Source organism: Quercus lobata, chromosome 11 (assembly GCF_001633185.2).
Source record: "Quercus lobata isolate SW786 chromosome 11, ValleyOak3.0 Primary Assembly, whole genome shotgun sequence".
NCBI classification, from domain to species: Eukaryota; Viridiplantae; Streptophyta; class Magnoliopsida; order Fagales; family Fagaceae; genus Quercus; species Quercus lobata.
This window is the reverse complement of record NC_044914.1, coordinates 38997352-39018779: the sequence shown is the minus strand read 5'-3', so window position 1 is coordinate 39018779 and position 21428 is coordinate 38997352. Positions and strand designations below refer to the sequence as shown.

Below are 21428 nucleotides of genomic sequence, written 5' to 3'. Positions count from 1 at the left end.
GTATTCCCTTGAAGATGCCATTGTCATATGCAGAGGACTTACAGCAACTACAAGTAGAGCTGTGTGTATTGCGAAAGGAATTAAGGGTCATGTATGACAAGGTCCAACCTATTGTTGAGACAAAAAGAATGGTAAAGTTTATGTTCATTGGATGATGCCTGCTATGCACCGCTCTTGCACTACTGCTTACTATAATAACAGTGTAAAGGAAATTGTTATGATGGCCACTTCGTTTTTGATGTGTAACCATATTAATTTATTATGTACTAGGGACTTCTCATGAAGCTGACAAGGATACATAGGACAATTTTGCTGATGTTGTGTAATATTTTTGGACAATCTTGACTCTTGTATTTTGCTAGTGCTACATATATGTATGGGGATAAAGTGCATCCATGTCAGTAAAAGTTTATGGGGATGAACTGTAGAATTTCCACTTATTTTTGCATGACTCTCTTGCCTGTTGTTATGGGATAAGTTTTTACGCTATGCATACAATATTTCTCTTTGTTGAACTCTTTTTTTCTGATTCAGGAACTTTATCACAAATTAATGATAGTTCACATTATTGTAGGACCATTTCAAGATGTAATTGCAAAGTACTTTGTAATCATGCTAATGGCTAGGAGGGATTAGATGATCAAATACCCTGTAAATTTAATAATAATAATAATAATAAGGATAGCATTCCAATTTATTTTGTTATACTCATTTACCATTTCAAGATGTAATTGTAAAGTATTTTGTAATAATGCTAACGGCTAGTAGGTTCTTTGTTTAAGAAAAAAAAAATAACAAAACATTAACAACTGACTTTATCGAAATTCATTATGACTTTATCGAAACTCATTATGGTGAATAATTTATTAAATATTCAAAAATAACATAGATCTAATACCATTAATAATAATTAAGTCATTGATCAATAAGAAAAAAGTCAGCCAAGAAGATTTCCATTAACTATTGGACAGCAGCATGCTTCTTAATCAAATATGCACACGAACCCATTCTCAACATGGTAGAATGTATGGTATGATTTCAACAATTTGAATTTATAAAATTGTTTCCTTGTCTGTAGCAATGATCAACTATAGCAGGATTATTATGTCCTCATAGTTGGTACTCATATGGTCAATGGTTATAGATCTATAATGATTTAACTGTGGCCCATGCATGCAAACAAAGAAATTCAAATTCAAAGGTAACTTTTTCACTTATCAAAACGTGGCTTCAGTGTTGCTCATAAGGAGTTTGTCATACTCTTACAAATATTTTCTCTCATCCTTTTAGTTTTAACTTCCATAACACAAAAACAATCAAAGAGTTGGACCTACATCCTTACAAAGTATGCCACCTTCCAATACTACAAACTAGAAGTGCAACAATTTTAACAATATTTACAGGGCCATCTTATCCACAAATACATCTTCCTAGAAACCTCAACCACAGTTGGCTGTGTAATTTGTCCACATGGCAACAATTATCGCATCACGATACTTAGTAATAGTTCGTTGTGCCCGAGGATTAAAAGCTTCTTCATTGCCTCCAGTGCCTACTCGTGCATCTCCTATTATGCTTGCATTGTTGCTATGCATATTTGTACCTTCCCACACATGGAACATTTCATCCGCCCAGTTATACATGCGTATAAAGTTGTGCAGTGCATAGCAAGCGGTCATAATCAGTTGTTGTCTAGATTGTGAGAAGGAGTGCATTTCATTCAAGATCGAGAACCTCGCCTTCAACACGCCAAAGCATTGTTCAATCACCATTCACAATGACGAATGCCTATAATTGAATAACTCTTGTGGGGTTGTAGCCTGCCTGTTTGCACCTCGATATTCCTCGGCATGGTATTGTATAGACTTGTGAGGGGGGAGGAATGCAGTGCCTATTGCATACCCTGAATCAACGAGATAGTACAAACTTGCAATAAGAGTGATTACTTTCTTAATTTTACTTTTTGAATGACATATTTGATTCGTGCAGATTAGTCAATAATGCGTTGTGAAACAAACCTGCACTAGAAGACTTTGAATATATCATTACAAAGTGGCAAAAAATAATTGCATTGGGACCAAAAATAAAGTTACAGTCAATGGCCAGCAAAATCAATTTTGTTTTGTTTAGTTAAAAAGAAGATAGCGCCAAGTACTTGATAAGATAAATCCTAATAGATAACAATCCTAAACTCACTTACAGATAACCAATGACTCTTTTTAAATAAATAATAACAAAATTACACTTTTAAATCCTTGATCTCACCTAGAGACGTATGACTCCCACTTTTTCCATTGGATTCATCTCTCAATTAATAAATATACAGTAGTAAACAAGAAAAGTCAGTGGGTACTTCGAAGAAACAATATAAAGTTGAGACTAGATCTGTCCAACAATGCATTTGCTTATCATTCTTTTCTTTTTCTTTTTTTCATAAACTTCAAATTTCATTCAAAAAGAAAGGAACATGAAGAAATATCCTTCATACAGGCAAGGTTTTAAAACCCAGACTGGACCGTACGGTCCGACCGAAAAAACCTCAAACCGTTCATTTTTGCGGTTCTTTTAGCCTCAAGAACCGCTCTACAGGAAAAAAACAGGGAGTCCTGCGAACCGTGGTTGGACCTCACAGTTCTGAGAACCGTGACCAGACCGCTTCTCACAGTTCTCTACTTCCCTTTGAATCTAAACCTAAAAAATAAAAATAAAAATAAAAATAAAAAATCAACAAAATGGATATTATAGACCGTGCACGGGTTTTTTGGTCAAACCTGGGCTTTTTGTTTGAAAATATTCACTGAAAACTTGCAAGAAGTTTTGAATCTTTCATCGTTGAGAGGATTATCTTGTTTGCTAGAAGTCGAAAGTAGTAGATCTTGTTTGTTAAATTGATGTTTTAGGGGAGATTTTGCTCGGATCTGTTTTGGAAGAAAGGGAGAAGAGTTTGCTCAGATTATTTCTGGAAGAGAGAGGGGCAAGAGAGAAAGAAAACAAGAAGCCTATGAGGGAAAGAAAGAAAAGACTAGCTGGCCTAGTGGTAGTGTACTAGTGGAGTGGGCAGGGGTCTGATGGTTTATGAGGATGGGAAATACTGACATGGGGAAGAGAGTTTGTTTGGGGAAAGGGTAAATTAAATGCATGAGTGGATGTTGCAATTATTTTTATATTTAATTTTAAATGTTAAACTTTTTAATTTAATATATTAAGATAAACAAGAAGCCTGTGAGGGAAATAAGGAACAGACTAGCCGGCCTAGAGGTAGTGTACTAGTGGGCAAGGGTCTAATGGTTTTATGAGCATGGGGAAGACTGACGTGGGAAAGAGAGTTTGTTTGGGGAAATGGTAAATTAAATGCATGAGTGGACATTGCAATTATTTTTATATTTAATTTTAAATGTTAAACTTTTTAAACGTTGAACTTTTTAATTTAATATATTAAGATAAACTTTAAAGTAATATTTTAAGCTAGAAAGTGTTGCATCTCTATATTTATTTGTACTATTTTAATAAAATATTCTATTTGTAATAATTTTATACATTTATTTATATTTAAAATAATTATTAAATTAATTATGACGTTATCACGGTTCGACCCCGATTTGATCTCGATTCGACCTCAAAAACCTTGAACCTCTCCCTTTTACGGTTCAATAAACAGTTCGAGTCTGAAAACCTTGCATACAAGTAGAGTAAGCTACACTAGGAAGATTGTCCTTATTACAGCAAATAGACTCTTTGAAGACCAGGGAGTGTTTTGTAGCAATATGAGCTACAACATTGCACTCTCTTTTGACCCAACAGATGCAAATACTAACAAAGTAAATTTTAAGACTCAAAATGCTGTTAATGATATTATAGATAAACCAATCTGGAGGGACATTATTGGCAAAAAGTGCATCAAAGCAGCCTTCATGGATAGCAATTTGCAATTTGCATTTGCTTATCATTCAACTTACCATTAGTTAGGCACTTTTCTTACTTTTTATTTTTTATTTTTCGTTGTTGGCTTTGAGCAAAACAAATAAAATGGCCAGGACACCCATTGCACTTTACCTATTTATTTTTGTTGAAATGAGAGAGATATAGCACACACACACACAAAAAAAAAAAAAAAAAAAAAAAAAAAAAAAAAAAAAACACACACACACACACACACACACACACATATGAAAAAAAAGGCTGGCATAAGGAGCAATGTACTGATTAGTGGTCCAAAATGCACATCCCTTCCCATAGAAACATCTACTTAGACAACTGAGCATAAAGAGATAGGTTAATTATATAGAATTACACATTCAAACTTACAACAATGAATTAAATAGCAATAACAAATTAGCCTCATATCACACATTCAAATCTTCATAAACTAAACAAATAAGGGTTTTTTTTTTTTTTTTTTGGTGTCAAATGAAGTAACTAGAGAAATTTCTTATTGAATATTTTTCAAATGATGCTCCCAAGTCCTAAACCATTGTGAAAGAAATTAATAAATTACCTTTAGGCGGCCAAGGGAACTCATACTTGACTTGTCTAATTGCGTCATGCGTAACTCTTGAATCATTTGCACTCTCTTCCCATCCTGCATGAACATACGTAAACCGCATCTCGAAGTTGCATGTACACATCACGTTTTGAGTGATGTCACTCCTTTTATCTCTGAATGTGATAGTCCTATTAGATGGCGTAGAAGCACTGATATGTGTCCCATCAATGACTCCCACACATTTTTGTTAACAAAATAGTAATGATTATTATGTATAGGAATCAAAACAATAAAAGCATCGTTCATTAGCTCTGACCATAAAGTATTGTAGGGTGTATTAGGAACTACCTATTGTAGAAGAAATATTTTATAAATTAGAATGAATAAAATGAAGAAGATGTTGAATTCATATTTCTAAAGAAAACATTGTCCTCTATATTTATAGCATTATACCAACATTCTATTAGGTAATGTGAACAAATTGACCAATGTAGACAATCATTGAATTAATAATAAGATACTAGTATAATCTCATACCTCAAACCATGGATAATATTTGTTATTTTTGCGAAGTGAATTAGGAAGCTTGGTTGCATCAGTGTCAGGCCGAAATGATGAGACATCCCAGTGCATGGATAGCCCGTAATGCATGCCGGAACTGCCTTTGAATGGTCTCAAGAGAATGTTTAAAGTGGTTGGAAGTTAGGCGAAAGTCAATATTGTGTCCAACAATAAATAACAATGTTCCAACCGACTCCTCCACTGACACAATACTAGTATCCTCCAAATAATGTCATAACAAACTTGAGGATTTCCTTCTGGAACTTCTTTAACGTACAACTTACCACTCAAAATATTAGTGCACATTGGATGTTTCATGTAGTACTTTTGAACATACGCTGTGGCAATCTCAAGCTCGACATCACTATCATCGTGATTTGAATCGAAGTTGGTCATGATTGAATTACACCTATGGGCAGCCAACAGGTTCACATGAGCCACTGTATATAAGTACACACACACAGATATACATATATACATATATATGGATAGATCTATATATATTGGTGTATGTATATATGTTATTGAATGTATGTATATAAATGTGTGTGTATATATATATATATATATATATATATATGTACGTATGTATGTATGTACATAAACACACACACACACACATATATATATAGTAATATATATGTGTGTGTGTGTGTGTACCAAACTAGGAGTAAAGAACACAATAGTAAAACATATGTGAGCAAATAGGAGGTAAAGAAGACAACAACAAAGCATATGTGATTGATAAATAGCACTAGTCCAAAGCATTATAATAATAAAAAAAGACAACATGCAAACATTTGTCCAAAGCATTGAAATAATACATAGTTTGATCATGGAAATGAAATCAAAATAGGACTAATATGTTCAACCATAAAATCTCATGCCATGACTATCTAAACGAACCACACCATCAACCACCCCTACCACTTCTGCGGTCCCCCACCAACAAACTCAATCTAAGCCTTTCTTCTTTCTACTGTCATAGCAAAGAAAGTAGCCATACTTTGGGGATTATGGAGCTCTGTTATAACCTTGCAATATGTGAAATGATCCACATCTACGTGTTCGTTGAGCAGTTTTACTGCTTGTGTAATTTACAATTGATCACCCCCTACAATAGACTCTCCTGATTAGGGCATACTGTCGATGGACTTATTCGGCCTCCGGCTCCTCATCTCAGTAAACCCCAAAATAGCCTCAGTCATGGTTTCAAGGGAGCCTCATTTCTTCTTCTTTTTTTTCGCTTGAATGAGCCGGTTCAGCTGCTCGCTTTTTAGGTCACCTTCGGCTTTGCCCTTCACCTGGTGTAGGCAGCTCCTCCATGTCGTCCACACTATCGGCGTCGACATTGACATGTACCCCCCGATGATAAGAAGGCTGCATCTAGCTCTCGTTCTTTAGAAATATTTGGAGCTAGTTAGGCAGATGATATATGTAGGAGTTTAGAACCATTTGGAGCTGGTTAGGCAGATGATATATGTAGGAGGCTCGTGGCTGTGTTCGCATTGAAAAGCCTGCCCAACAACTCGTAGTGTTGTAGCCCCTTTTTTGCAAAACTCCTAGCATCGATGGTTGGCCTATTAACAATCATACATATGAGATTAAATAATTTATTTATATAAAAACCAATACAAATGATTTTGGTAATTAATTATGTTCAGCACTTACCGCAATTGCATTAGCCCATTCGCCATCACTTTCTACAATCGTTTTTGCAATGGGGTCCCATCCTATTCTCGTACGTTTGAGGAGCTGGGAGAAGACCCGGTGTCGAACTTTCAATCTTTGATATTTTTGCCTAAGTTGTTCTTTGTTGTAATTTTTATTTGCGCGTAAGTTAAACTCGCGCACAATGAATGTCCATAGTCTTGTCTTGAAATGGCTTAAAGGCATATTCCTTCTAAATTCCTCATCTACTAATATATCTATGAAATGCTTCTCCACTGGGGGAGGCCACAACTTTCCATTTTCAGCATCATTTGTGGCATTTGCCATCTAAATAAATTTTGTTATCCTCATATATACTCCTCATTTGAAATTTTTCGATACAAATAATCAAACAAGAACTTCTTACTTGCTAAACTACCAAGCAACAGACATATAAGAGTGAATCCAACTTAAACAATCTAAATTTTTTTTTACTCACATATTGAAATTTTACAATACAAATAATCAAACATGAACTTCCTATTCACTAAACTACCAAGTAGCAGACATATAAGAGTGAATCCAAGTTAGACAATCATCATGTGCTTCATAAGGTTATAAGGACAAAATGATGAAAATGCCATAACAGAGTTAAAGGGAGAGGTTCATCTTCAAGAGTTAAAGGCAACAACAACCCAAGAAAATGGAAAATAAGTATAACAAGTACATAAGGTATCACAACCATAGATTGATCTGTTATAATTGTTGTATTGTAAGAGTAATAATCATAATATTGTTTTTTCTCACAATACACTGAACAAATTGAAGTGGACATCATATACCAAAAATAACTTCATGAAAGAATATCCAAAGCATAAATTGCTGACTACTCAACAAGTTTACAGTTACACATATAGAGCACAAGGATGTAAACACAACAACACAGAGGCCACAAAATGAAGACAAATTATATCAAACTAGCTACAAAATGATGAACTAGCTACAAAATTATAACAGAACATGCAAAAAAATGACAACAAATTATAATCACATATATAAGAAACTGAAGGGAACATGATAAAATTACAATTTCATTATATAGATGTAGACCAACTAGTAAGGGAACATGGTCAGGGGAGGATGCACTCAAGGGTACTAATGTTCTGTATGGCATCACTGAGGTGGAGGAGGATAAGGATGCAGTGTCTGATTGCATTTGAATGAAGAAGTGAGAGTAAATAAACAACTAACGTGGGTTAATGTGATTTGAGATGAGGTAGGTTTAGATGTGAAAGAAAGCTACTAGAAAATTTGGATAAATTTTAAACATCTTACCTGACCAAACCCTAGGCGACTGTGTGACAAAAGCTCAGAGTAGAGTAGCTGTGGGTGGAGTGAAATTCGTACAAGACTTAGGTCTTTGATTGGGCCTGTGACGGTTGGGGATCTTTACGAAGGGGCAGTTGGGCAAAGAATCTAATTTTTGAGCAAGGATTAAAAGGTTTTACTTCTTTTGCTTATGCGTTGTGAGGAAGAGAGCTTCTACAAGAAGCCGTTGATGGGTCGGTGAGTTATGCGCTGATGGGTTTAAGATGACTTCTGAATTCTGATTTGTTGTGAGGGAGAGCTTAGTGGAGTTTTGTGAGATGGGTTGGTGAGGAGAGTTAATGGCGCAGTCGGTGTGAGTTATGTCACTGGGTGAGTTTATGTGAGATGGCTCGGTGAGAGGTGCTAATGGGTGAGAGTTTAATGCTCTGCTACTGATGGGTGAGAGTTGTTCATTGATGTTGCTTTTGAATTCTGAATTGTTGTGAGGGAGAGCTTAGTGGAGTTTTGTGAGATGGGTTGGTGAGGAGAGTTAATGGCGCAGTCGGTGTGAGTTATGTCATTGGGTGAGTTTATGTGAGATGGCTCGGTGAGAGGTGCTAATGGGTGAGAGTTTAATGCTCTGCTGCTGATGGGTGAGAGTTGTTGATCGATGTTAATGTTATGTGGATTCGGCATGTTAAAGATGAGGCAGAGGCGGGTCTAATGAGAAGAAGAGAAGAGAGAGAAGGTTTGTCACATCAGATGGGACCCATGGGATTTGAAAGTATTTACTGTGTTGCCACTAGAAGTGTTATTTGTTGTTTAAAAATAGGTCCTAGGTGATTTCAAAAAGCATCGTTTAAAACCCATATTTTTAATAACAATTTTCAAACAACATTGAACACAGATACCCTACCAGACATGTGTTTTTTCTTTTGAACACTAGTGTTCAGTGTTTAAACATTGAACACCAGTGTTTAAAATCGGTAACCAAATGGGCTCCTCAAAGTGTAAGACTTCTATGAAAGAGATGAGATGGTGAGAACTATAGCTTTTAATTGAGGCTTTAGTACTGATGGGTTTTACTTAGTAGGTGGTTTTCTACTAATTTCCTCCATTTTATAGAGTTGTTGGGAGTGAAAAGATGAGAGATGGTAGAGATAGAATATGTTTGATCCAGTAGACACTGAGTTTTGACCATTCTTCCTAATTCTTAGCAAAAATGGCAAGTTTGTTACAGTTAAGACACTTGCTCCTCTTTCATAATCCATGCAAGAAATTAAAACTACAAGATTGAATCTTTTCTCAACATTTAAGTTTTGGTTAGGTTTCTAGGCTTTGATTAGCTAGGGAGAATCTCATAAACCCAAGTAATGTTAATTGTAAAGAATGCATGATGAAGTTGGCTTTTGGTTGCTGCACATGAATCACCAAAAGCCTAGGACTTAAAAGAAGACATGCCAAGCTCCTAACCTAGAGTTGCTAGATCTCTACTAGACGGACCCTTATGCCTCCCCAATGATGTTCCTCTAGTTTTCTCTCTTATGATTCATGAATAAATAATATCATTTTTCATGATGAAGTCTGGCCATAGGTGGAAGAAATAAAAGTTTCCCTTCTAATGAAGTTTTGGTCCTAACTTCTCAAGCCATGATTGAAACTTCAAAGAGAAAGAATGTTTTTTCTCTTTATTCCATTTTTGGTGAAAGAAATAAGAGTCTAATCACAAATGATGCTCCAACAACCTCTCTAAATTGAAATAAGTTTTTTTTTTTTTTTTTTTTTTTTTTTTTTTTTTCTAATGAACAGTTACTCTCTTTGCCTAAAGTGAATAGTTAGAGTTTAATTTTTAGAATATTTTAATAATATTTTGGTATCTATTTTTTAACTTGAGTATTTAAATATAATATAGATTTGTTGTTAGCATAAGGATTATAGATGATTTCTTCTCCACTAGCAACTTTCATGGCTAGCTGGCAAATAATTGCAAACCAAGCAGTGTTATTTTCCCAACAATCCCCCTTGGAAATTTTTGTTTCTTTTTGCAATTTGGATGATTTGGAAGTCTAGAAACCATATAGTTTTTAGAAATAAAAACATGAGCCCAAATCTAGCTAAGGAAATCAATCAGCACACCGTTCAATTTTTCCATTGCGTTGGTACATTGAAAGAGGAAGCTTGACCCGCCTCTCCCCGCTTTGCCCCACACGAGTTTTTCTTACCCAATAAGAGGATAAATTTAGATTTTTTAGATTCAACCCACCCCTCCCTGCGTTGATAAGGGTTAAATTGTAAAATTTTCATAAACTAAAACCCTACTATTTAAAACATATTATTAGCTTATTTTATTCTACTTAATGTGGTTCTCTACCTCTTTTTTCTCTTTAGCAAAGTTGGAAATAAGGTACCAATTTTAATGTTTTCTTTTGCTTTTATTAGAAACAAATTTATATACTATTGAATCATTGATTTTGTACTATGAGACTTTTTGTTTTTATTGTGATATTGTCTTGTTAAACTCTTGGATAATATTATTTAGTTTTTGCTAAAAATTATTTTGATTTGATAGGATAAATTTATTTGTAATTTCAAGTATATTTTTATTAATGAAATAGGTTTTATTGAAGAAAATTGTAATAGTTGTGGGCAAATTAACAAGAAGTAGAGTTTTACAAGGTGGGGTGGGGTTTCATGGGGCCCTAAAGGGTGGGGATAGGGCAATAGATTTTTTCTTGTCATGTGAGGTGGGGCGGGGATGGGACAAGACAAAACAATGTGATTCGAGGGCAAAGACCTCATCATTCGACCCCACCCTGGCCTATTGCCATCCCTAGTGCCGGGTGGTTGAAACTCAACACAAATGGTTCGTTACTTGGAAACCTAAGGCTAGCAAGAGAAGGGGGAATTATTCGTGATGAGGATGACAATTGGGTCATGGGATTCTCTAGGAAGATTAGACATACAACTAGTTTCTTAGTCGAGATGTGGAATCTCCTAGATGAATTGATTATTTGCCTCAACCAAAATCTCTCTTTTGTTGAAGTAGAATTAGATGCTAAGTCTATTGTTGATGCTTTAGCTAATTCTTCTCCCTCAAATAATATAGTTTCTCCTTTTGGATGATTGTAGGCAATTGGTCTCCCTATTTCCCCAAGTTCGTATTAGGCACTACTTTTGAGAGGCAAATCGTTGTACAGATAGATTAGCTAGAATTGGAACTAATCAAAACTTAGATTTTATTTTGTATGAAAGTCTGCCTGTGGACTAAGTTGAGATAGTTGAGGCTAATCTTGATGGCATGTATCAGGCTTTTTCCTATAACTCTTTTTGCCCTGTTATTTACTTTTTACTTTTTATGCTATCCTCTTTTTACACCAAAAAAAAAGAAAAAGAAAAAAACTAAACTAGTCAAACTATCGGCTAGTTCTGTTTGGACACGATTCACGAAAGTAGCTACCCAACCGCTTTCAATTCCTTGCTTTGTTATGGGCTAGACTTTGTTGCTTTTGTGCATGGTTTGGAGATTCAAAGTGGGCCGGGGGCCTTTGTTGAGTGAAATGGCCTAGGTGGCCTCTTTTACCCGTGGGAAACGTATTTATTATCCTTCTCCTTTGGGTTTACGTTATTTGTGGTCCCTTTTGGGCTTTCATGCTTATTTGGTGAAGTGATGAAGAAATGGGTTTTCAGGGCATATTGTGTAATCTAGTGTGGAAGGAAAGTAATATACTTGTGGGCTCAATTGGTTAGGCTATCTAGATTTTTGGCTTTTTGTTTTGGTGCAGCATTATTGGTTTACCCTTTTTTGTGAGGTGATGTATGTGGAAAGAATGTTACGCAAAGCCCAACTTGTAGAGTCATGTAGGAATAATTTTATTCAATTTTTTTTGGGCTAATCAAGTAAGTATTACCCCTTTCTCAAAAAAAAAAAAAAAGAAAAAAAGAAAAAGAAAAAAAGAAAAAAAAGAAAGTATTACCCAATAAGATTGATCCCCGTGGCGTAATGTATATGTCCCTTAATAACAGTCTGCAAAATTTTAATATGAGATAACTACAATATTGTTTCCAAAGAAAAAAAAAAACCTACAATATTGTGGATTTGGATTGGTTTAATTGATAAGGTTTTATATAGTAAATGAATAATTTGAAATTGAATCTCGTTTAATAATTTTAAGTTAAGCAAAAGAAAGCTACTTTATTTTGAGAGAGAAAGAAAACTACTTTCATTGTGACTTCTTGTTCTTCTTTATAAAAAAAAAAAAAAAAAAATTTGCAAAAAAGGGGGGTTGTTTTCACTTTTCAATTACAAAAGTTATCTATTTATTTAAAAAATACACGTTAATAAGTAGAAGATGAAAACGACACCGTTCTTCTGACTTGAATTTTACGTTTGGATTGGGAAAATCAGATCGCAAAGACCCTCTCTATCTCTCTTGGTCTTCTCCGAAGAGAGTGTTAAGTCTTTAGAAATTTGAAACAAAGAAATAGTAACAACAGCTTTTACATTTTCCAGAGAGTGTCGACACAAAAATGGAGGGAGAGAACAAACAGTTACTGAACGATGAGAAAGACAAAGAAGCAGTAAAACCGAAACCACAAACAGAAGAAGAAGAAGAAGCGAAATCGGAAACACCGAAAAAAGCCAGTGTCGGTGGTGGTGGTGGCGGAGGAGGAGGAGGGTGGGGCGGTTGGGGTTTCTCTAATCTCTCTGTTTTCTCAGATCTTCAAAAGGCCGCTGAAGAAATCTCTCGTAATGTACGCATTCACATTTCCCCTCTCTCTCTCTAATGTCTAAGCTGTTTTTTGTTTTTTATTTTTTTTTGGGGAAATTAGGGTTTATAGTTGAACTGGTTGAATAATCAAATCCAATTGTTTTTCATTCTTTTTTTCTTTTAATCAATCTGATTGGTTTAGTTTAGTCGCATTGTGCTGCACTAGTTTGGATATTTATTTGAATGTTTGGACAATGTAATTAGTTTTTGGAAATTAGGGTTTTTAGGTGAACTGGTTGAGTTATCAGATCCATTTTCTTCAATCAATTTGATTAGTTTAATGGCATTGTGCTGCAAAAGTTTATTTTTAATATATAATAAATTTAAGTGGTTTCTAATTTTGGAAATTAGGGTTGGTTTATAGGGGAATTGGTTGAATTTATAAGTTCCAATTTTTGGTGTTTGGATTGTGCTGTTTTTGAATGCGTGGCAGTTTTGTTAGTAAAGAATAATTGCATTGTAGATGTTGGTGGTTGTTCAAGAGGTTTGTGAGGAGTGAGGGTTGTGGTTTTGTAGTTTCGGATGTTGAATTGGCTGTAGTGGATTTTTCCCAAGGGGTTTTGGTTCTAGTTTCGCTTATCAAGGAAGAAATTGAGATTGAGATTTCCTCAAGACCAAAACACGAAATTATTTCTTGAAAATCTCATATTATGTCTGAATGTTTCAACTTTTGAGAGCAATGTAGCCATTGTGAATATTAAGCAAAATTATTTCAGAGCATTAAACTATAGTTTACATTGATGTCAAGTCCATAGCTGGGTTGGGCCAATGAGCTATAGCTTAATTGGCACTTCCTTCTCCCATACTAATTGGTTGGAGGGTGAGATCATGAGTTCAAGACCCACCAAGTGTGTGTGTAACTTACCAATTGAAAAGAAAAAAAAAAAAAGTCCATATCTCAATTTTTTCCTATGATCATAACCGATATATATTTGGTATTTTCTCAACTAAAGTCCGGATGTTGAAGTTTTGTACAGCGAATGGTTTTGGAATCTTACATATGTTGCTATCTATGCAACATGAAAGCATTGAATAATGGAATTTTTATGAATTGAGTATCTTAAAATTGATAAGAATTCTCTTCCTTAAAGTTAGACTTCCTTGGAATTGAGAGGGAATTACGTAAACTTTCTGGGCACAGCAGTCTTGCTACTCAATTAGATATATCCCTGATTGTTCAGAAAATGACTTGCTCCAGCAATGTAGTATTAGTGTTATTTTCTCATTCTTCCACCCCATCATCCAGCAGTTTGCTGTTCAATGTCCTTGGTAGATTATTAGATAAATGGTGAGTGGCTATCACTTGCTCAAACATTTCAATTATCAGTGCACTATTATGTATTTTGCATTTTAAATTCCAGTAGTTTGTTGTTCAGTGTCCTTTGGCCAATTATTTGTATTTTTGTTGACCTTGTGGGTGCAGGCTGCTGCTGTTGCTCAGACCGCAGCTAAAAGCATTTCAGACATGCAAATTGCAGATGAGGACACTGAATCTTCTAAGGATGAGGAAGAGGCAGAAGACTCGACCAATGAAAAGGAAAGTGAAGATGATAAAGACAAGATACGGAAAGCTGCTTTGGATAAGTTGGAGAAAGCTAGTGACGAGTCAATCTTTGGCCAGGCAAGTCATACATACGAGTGCTGAAAATTTTTGTTTGTATTGCAAACTCTAATCTGATATTGCATTTCCACTGACCGTGTTTATGGTATGCATTCTTTTGCCATCTCAAATATGGGACATGCAATGGTAAATATGTAATCTTCAGCCTTTACTTCTCTGTTGTTTTTATTGTTTTATTTCTCTATTCTTTTATCCATTGCACTAAATGTTCTTTGATGCTATAGCTGGCATTAATGCAACTTTTTCATGTTTGTCTCTACTCTATTCATATATGAAGAATCATCATTTATTGACATTGCTGTCTAGATTACTCTTGAAAATATGTGGAAGGTATTGATTATGGCATAGTGTCACAAAATGCTTATATTGTAGTTTTAGTCTAATTTAGTTACACAGTTTCACCAGAAATGAGTGTTATTTAATTGATATTTTTATCATTCTCATACTTTGTATTCTGTGTCATTAACCATAGATTGTTTTAAAAAATTTCAATATTTTCAGGGTTTGAAGGTTCTTGACAATTCTGTAGAGAATTTGGCTTCTGGAGCATGGCAAGCGTTAGGAAGTGCATGGAGAGGGGGTTCAGATTTTGTTCACAAGTATGTTCTATTTAAGTTGGATGTGTTTATAATTATACTATTGCTCAATTCTTGCATTTACTTTTAGATAGAAAAAAACAAAGGAGAATATTGCTAGCACATGAGTATTATGTTGTTAGTTTTTGGAGTAAACGTGGTACTTACTGATGCTTGTTTGCCAGAAAGTCGCTTCAATTCCTCCATAAGCTCAATTCTTGCATTTACTTTTAGATAGAAAAAAACAAAGGAGAATATTGCAAGCACATGAGTATTATGTTGTTAGTTTTTGGAGTAAACGTGGTACTTACTGATGCTTGTTTGCCAGAAAGTCGCTTCAATTCCTCCATAAGCTCAATTCTTGCATTTACTTTTAGATAGAAAAAAACAAAGGAGAATATTGCAAGCACATGAGTATTATGTTGTTAGTTTTTGGAGTAAACGTGGTACGTACTGATGCTTGTTTGCCAGAAAGTCGCTTCAATTCCTCCATAAGCTAACTAATATATTAATGTTTTGTTTTGGTACATGGGGCTTACACTTTTTAAGTTATGGTAATCTAACTTGCATTTTGGATATATATTTCTGCGTTTGTCATAGGGCATATTTTCACCCCTAATTTTTGCCTTGTGATGGCACTAAGTATGACTTACTCTCTTAGTTAACAACCCAACAAATCACAAGTGAGTCAACTTTGAGCTTGAGTGAATGCACACACTCAAGCTTACAGGAAGTACAAAGGAACTTTGAGGTGTTTTCCTCACTCAAAACCTACCTTAGCCTGATCAGCCACCCAGGCTTACAAACCCACTGAGTTTACAATGTTTCCCCACAGAGTACACTCTGATTTTTCTCATACACACCCCAACAGCCTAATGTTACTGCCCCTCAACTTGCTGCCACATTATGGGAACAAGTCTGTGCTGATAGAGTGTATTCTTTCTATGTTTCATGATTTTTGAAATCTGTGTGTCTGGATATAGCCAATATCTTATGAAGTTTGGTAACGTAGAAAGATATAATTGTTTTGGCTAATTTGGTAAGTAGGTTAGATGTATCTGAAAGAAGAAATATAAGATATTGTGGGAAGCATAACACAATAGTCAGTTTGTGTTAGAAAAAAATTTAATGGCATTCTTTGCTACATCTATGCCTCTTAAGACAAGTCTGTCGTGATCAGATGCAGTGTTGCTTGCTCCTGTGTCTTTATCCGTGCATTTTGAAGTTGTGAAAATGTAGGATTTAGGGCCTTGTACAATCAGTACAATCAGGCTAGAATGTGTTGTATTAGGATTCAAGTTTCTGTGGGGATTCTTTACAGGTATTGAAGTTAGATACATCTCTAGATTTTTTGACTATGTTAGCTATGTTATTAAAAGCGTGTTTAAAAGCTCGAAGCCCCAGGGTCTAAGTGCTTTGCTTGGCCAAAGTGAAGCTCATTTCAGGAAGCGCGCCTTAGGAACGCTTTTTTGGTGCTTTTTGAAGATGCACAAAGCATGCCTAGACACACCTTTTGATTTTATTGCTAAAAAAGATATTTATTCATAAAATTAATTGCATGATCTTGAAGGAAATGACATGGACCATTGATTTGCTATACATACACCAATCTTAAGGTGTTGTATTATTATTTTTATTTAAATGTCAAAAGATGCAGAAAACGCTAATGTACTATTCCTTCTTATGTTTTTTGGTCTTTGCCTTTTAGATGTATGTTGATTAAACCATATACATCATTTGATCATAACTAGCATGGTTACGTATTTTTATAAAGCACAGGAGAATTATAGAAAATGTAATGTTAAAACTTTTTACGACTAGTTTATTACTATATTGTTCATTGATAATTGTTTTCAATTTACTATATAAAAATATTAAGAAATTGAAATAACTTAAAGTAAAGTTTGAACTTACAAATTATACAATTGCACTAATAATGGGTCAAATATAAAAAAAATTTGAATTTGAATTTGAATTTTCATTATATGTCATGAATATTTCTAATAGAGGTTATAAGATATTATATCTGAAAAATGTGTGCTTTACTTTAATAAGGCAAGCACTTGCGCTTTGTGCCTAGACTCCAAGAGGCCTTTGCGTTTTAAGTATGCTTGATGCGTTTACCAACACTGTTTGTTAGTGCCTTTTACATTCCATACCTTGGGTGTATTTTGGGCATCCCCAGCTCTATTTATTTTCTAATATATTCTATCTATTGGGGAGGTTGGAAGGAAGGAAAGAAAATGGAAAACCCTTGGAGTAGTTCCATTCCATTAGAATTTATGATAGTAAATTCTGCTTAGATTTAAAGGTGCCTTGTTTCTAATATCATTTCATTTTGACAATTTCTGAATTCAGCTCTTTATTTCTTTCACTGGATGATAGTAAATTATGTTCCATTTGATTAGAATTTATGATAGTCTCTTGTTATTATGCTCATCACAAGCAGCTGTTTCATTTGTTGATCAAATGAGTTTTATGTTTTATCTTCTTCAGGATTGAGCATTCTGCTGTTAACCTGGCAGAATCTATTCAGCATGGTGGATTACCAGCACCTGGCTCTGTTGCACCATCAATATTAGAGGTTTGCATGAGTGTGATGATCCATACCATGTTGCTTATTAATGTTGCCAAATTGCTTATTCCTCACCTTCAATGTTACAGACTGGAAAAGCTTTTACAGCAAAGGGAATGCAAGTGCTTGAACTTGTAGGCAAGGAGACCATTGATCTACTAATTACTGAGACTGGTATTGAAGTTGAGAAGAATTCAAAAGAAACTGAACAACAAACTGATGAGGATCAGTTGTACGAGGAAGTGACATTTGATCGATGCTTCTACATATATGGAGGTCCAGAACAGTTGGAGGTCATTTTCTTAACTTTGGAGTTGAATTTTGATAGTTAAAACAATAGTATCATTGAAATTGTTAAAGTTTAATACTGGCAGGAGCTGGAGGCATTGTCCAACCATCATGGCCTGTTATGTAACCGAAGAAAAGCAAAATTATCATCGGAACAGAGACCTGCATTTGATGGGAAGCTTAAACAGGTCCAGCAAATTTTTAGTTTGAGTACTGAAATGGATGGAAATGGTGTAGAGACAGACAAAGGGAAGAAAGTAGAGTCTGGGGCTGAGGGAAGTGATGATGAGATGAAGAAATTACACGACTCAAGTGTTAGCAAGGCTGCTGACATGGCTGTGGGGTAAATTTCTTGTAAAGTTATCATCTTCTCAACAGTTAATGGATGTTGCATGTGATTCTGCACTGGTTTGTTAGTTGTCTTGCTTCAGCTTGCACTTATATATGATTTTTCATTTAGTTCCCATTATCTAATTTCCAAATCTTGTATAGCTGATATGACTGCATGTTGTAATCACTGTTGCTTTATAAAATCCTCTAAGTCTCTTTTTCTTATTACTTATCAAAAAAAAAAAAAACCTCTAAGTCTCTTGTTTATTCTGACTTCTTTTCCCCTCAAGTTCTACATTTTGTGCAAACACAAAGCCAGGATCAAATTATACCAGCTGTAAATCTGTGGATATTTTGATACCAGTAAATGACTTTTTGTGTGATACATTTTGCACTAAGCCCATTTTTAGAATATGTCATTACTCTGTGCCAATTTCCCTTCTCAACTATTAGGTAATTGGAATTGGGAGCTGTCTTGTCCATATTGTACTCAAACTTGAAGTTTCTTTAAAGAAATTTATCTTTGGATTCAGTCTATTTCAACATCACATTCATTTGACATTTGGCATGGATCAACACATACGGGAAACATATAGTTAAATGGTGGAATTGGGGACAGTTGAATGCTTTAGAAATTAGATAGTGCAAGATTGTTAGTTTTAGACTAGCTTTGTAGTGCCAAGAGCCCCCATTCTAACTATCAAATTTATCAAAAAAGAAGAAGCTATTTTTAGTCTAGTGGTTATTCAATCCTCTGTCATACATAAGGGATTTTAGGGTGTGTAGTTTTCTGTCCTGTAGTATTGGTGATACCAGCTGGGTTACTGTTAATGAAATTCTCCATGACCTTGGTAAACACCGTTTTCACTATGCTGCAATTATTGCTTTCAATATTCCAGGTTCACTAATGCATTAGCAGGAGTAGCTGTTAATGATATGATCCAAAGGACTGCTGGCAGAATAGACTCGCTTCACTCAGAGGGAGTTCATGTATGTAGATATTAGGGATTTTATTGGAAACATGTGACCCAAATCTCTTATTTTCAATATGGTTGCTTAATTTTTATTGTTGGTAGTTAAAAATGAAATTATTATTTATATATATATTTTTTGCAGAGACTCTCAGAAATGTGCTGTTTTGCTGTTTCTCAACTGTTGATGCTTGGTAAATCCATTCTTTCTAATGCTAGCAAAGTTCAGGATGAAGTTGCTGATGAGGATATTGCCAAAATTGACTGGCCTGAGGATTCTGTTGAAAAAGCTAAGATAATCAGAACAAAGGCACAGTCAATGACAGGATATGTGGAAGCTGTTTCCAACAGCTTTATTACAGGTTGGTTGTCTAGCACTTCATCTCTTTAGTTGAACTTTTTATTTTTATCAACAGTGCTTGCAAATTAAATATAGTCTTTTTTTCCCGGATACAATTTTCTGTTAGTTGGGAAAACTCACCTCTGATCACTTCTAGTCATATCTTGTTATTTCATATAAAGGAAGTGGCACAGTTTATTTATTCAGAAGTTCACTGTCCAAGATAATGAAGTGATTGCAAATAGCCTTTGAATACTTTGTAGAAGTATAATGTCTTATTTTTCATCAAAAAAGAAGGATAATTTCTTCTGAGCCAATTGATTTATTACTAAGTGAAAGGTTTAAAGATTTCACTACTTAAAAAATTAGAAGACCATGAGATAGTTCTGGTCTATTTAACATAATAAAATTTGAATATCAAATATGAGAAGACCATGAATTTGATTCTGATTTGTTTTAGCATATAGATTTGATGGGATGGAAAAGGATCCCCTTCCATTTAAATCCCCCCAATTTTCTCTAATTTTAATCCAGATGTAAGACATTTGACATTTAAAGAATCCAGAGGTCTTAAAGAACCCATGTGAACTACACAAAATCAAATAAATGCTTCATTTCTCACATCTGGATCTTATACTAAGACTGATTTTATGTACTTTGACATAAAGGTTTGTTTTCATTTATGATTACACTAGACTACAATGTTGAATAAGGGGGATGTATGTCATGAAGCATTCTTTATAATCAAGCAAGGTGTGGACCTTGATGAACTGAGATACCTATAAACTAACTTTAAGTAAAAACAACATTATTATAACCAAGATTTACTCCTATATATTTTTAATCTTTATATATTTATATTTAAGAACTGGTGATGTTTGGTGATGAAAGGCAACTAATTGTGTTGTTAGGAACATTCATGGAAAAAGCTCTGAGATTATGCAGCAAATTCTGTGTGTGTGTGTGTGTGTGTGTGTGCTTGGGAGGGGGAGGATAGAATATGGCTTTATGATGGACAGTCTTTGATATCTTCAGTTATGTGTATGGGACTGGCATGATTATACTCTAACATTAATTTTGACTTTAGAAGATAGCTTTTGGATAAAGGTTTTAAATTTTTTCCCCTACATGCTTTTAACATTTTGGACTTTTTAATATGGTAGGAAGTATTCAGTAAGATGCTCAGTATTTAGTATGGTTCTGGCCAGTTTTTCATTCTTTTATTATTGTTCGACATTTGAATTTTAATACATTGGTCAGGCATATCGGACGTAACGGAAGCTTATTTAGCAGCCATAAAGGGTGCCACAGCTGAATCCCATGAAGTTATTCCACAAACTTCAATCCAGGAAAAAGCCAATGCTTTCTCTGAACATCTGCGTGCAGATCGGATCACAGCTGTGTGCAAAATCCAGGATGGGCTCCAATATTTATCTTATGTAGTCCTTTCAACCTCCATGCCTTCTGCTTGAAAATATTGCTTCCTCTGTGACACACCCTTATTTGTTCAATTAGTTCTGCTTGTAAATAGTTACAGTTTAGAGTGGGTATGATCCCTGATATTGTTTGAAAATCTATGCGCTAACATTTGTTATTGAAGTCAGCCAAGAATAGAAGATACACTCTCTGTCTCCGGAAGTCTTCAACTTGTTTGGAAGTTCCGATTACTGGACATTTTATTTTCCCTTCGAATCATAAATAAATTAAGGAAAAGGAAACATGAAGAGAGAATAAAATTTATGGTAGGCATGGATTTGAGAGCTTGCAGGTGCATTTACCTCAAAGAAGTTTGGCTGCATTCATGTATCCAAGTTTATCTTATTTGTAAGTGCTTTTGAATCCCAATTCCCAATATGGTTTTTATTTTATTTTATTATTTATTATTTCGTTTCTCTCCCAAAAACAAAAAAATAAAAAACGAAAACAAAAAAATAAAAGTTACAGTGGAGTACTGGTT

At 34.7% G+C, this 21428-nt stretch overlaps 1 protein-coding gene across 1 annotated transcript; it reads left to right on the top strand.

Annotated features, from left to right (window-relative positions):
- The first annotated feature begins 12364 nt into the window (after positions 1-12364).
- On the top strand, positions 12365-21299 carry LOC115969087. The gene is made up of 9 exons (XM_031088653.1): positions 12365-12754; positions 14195-14392; positions 14894-14991; positions 17464-17551; positions 17632-17835; positions 17917-18173; positions 19060-19150; positions 19277-19493; positions 20732-21299. Exons 1-9 carry the CDS (start codon positions 12530-12532, stop codon positions 20941-20943), a joined length of 1590 nt encoding a protein of 529 aa, XP_030944513.1. The 5' UTR covers positions 12365-12529; the 3' UTR covers positions 20944-21299.
- The last annotated feature ends 129 nt before the right edge of the window (positions 21300-21428 follow it).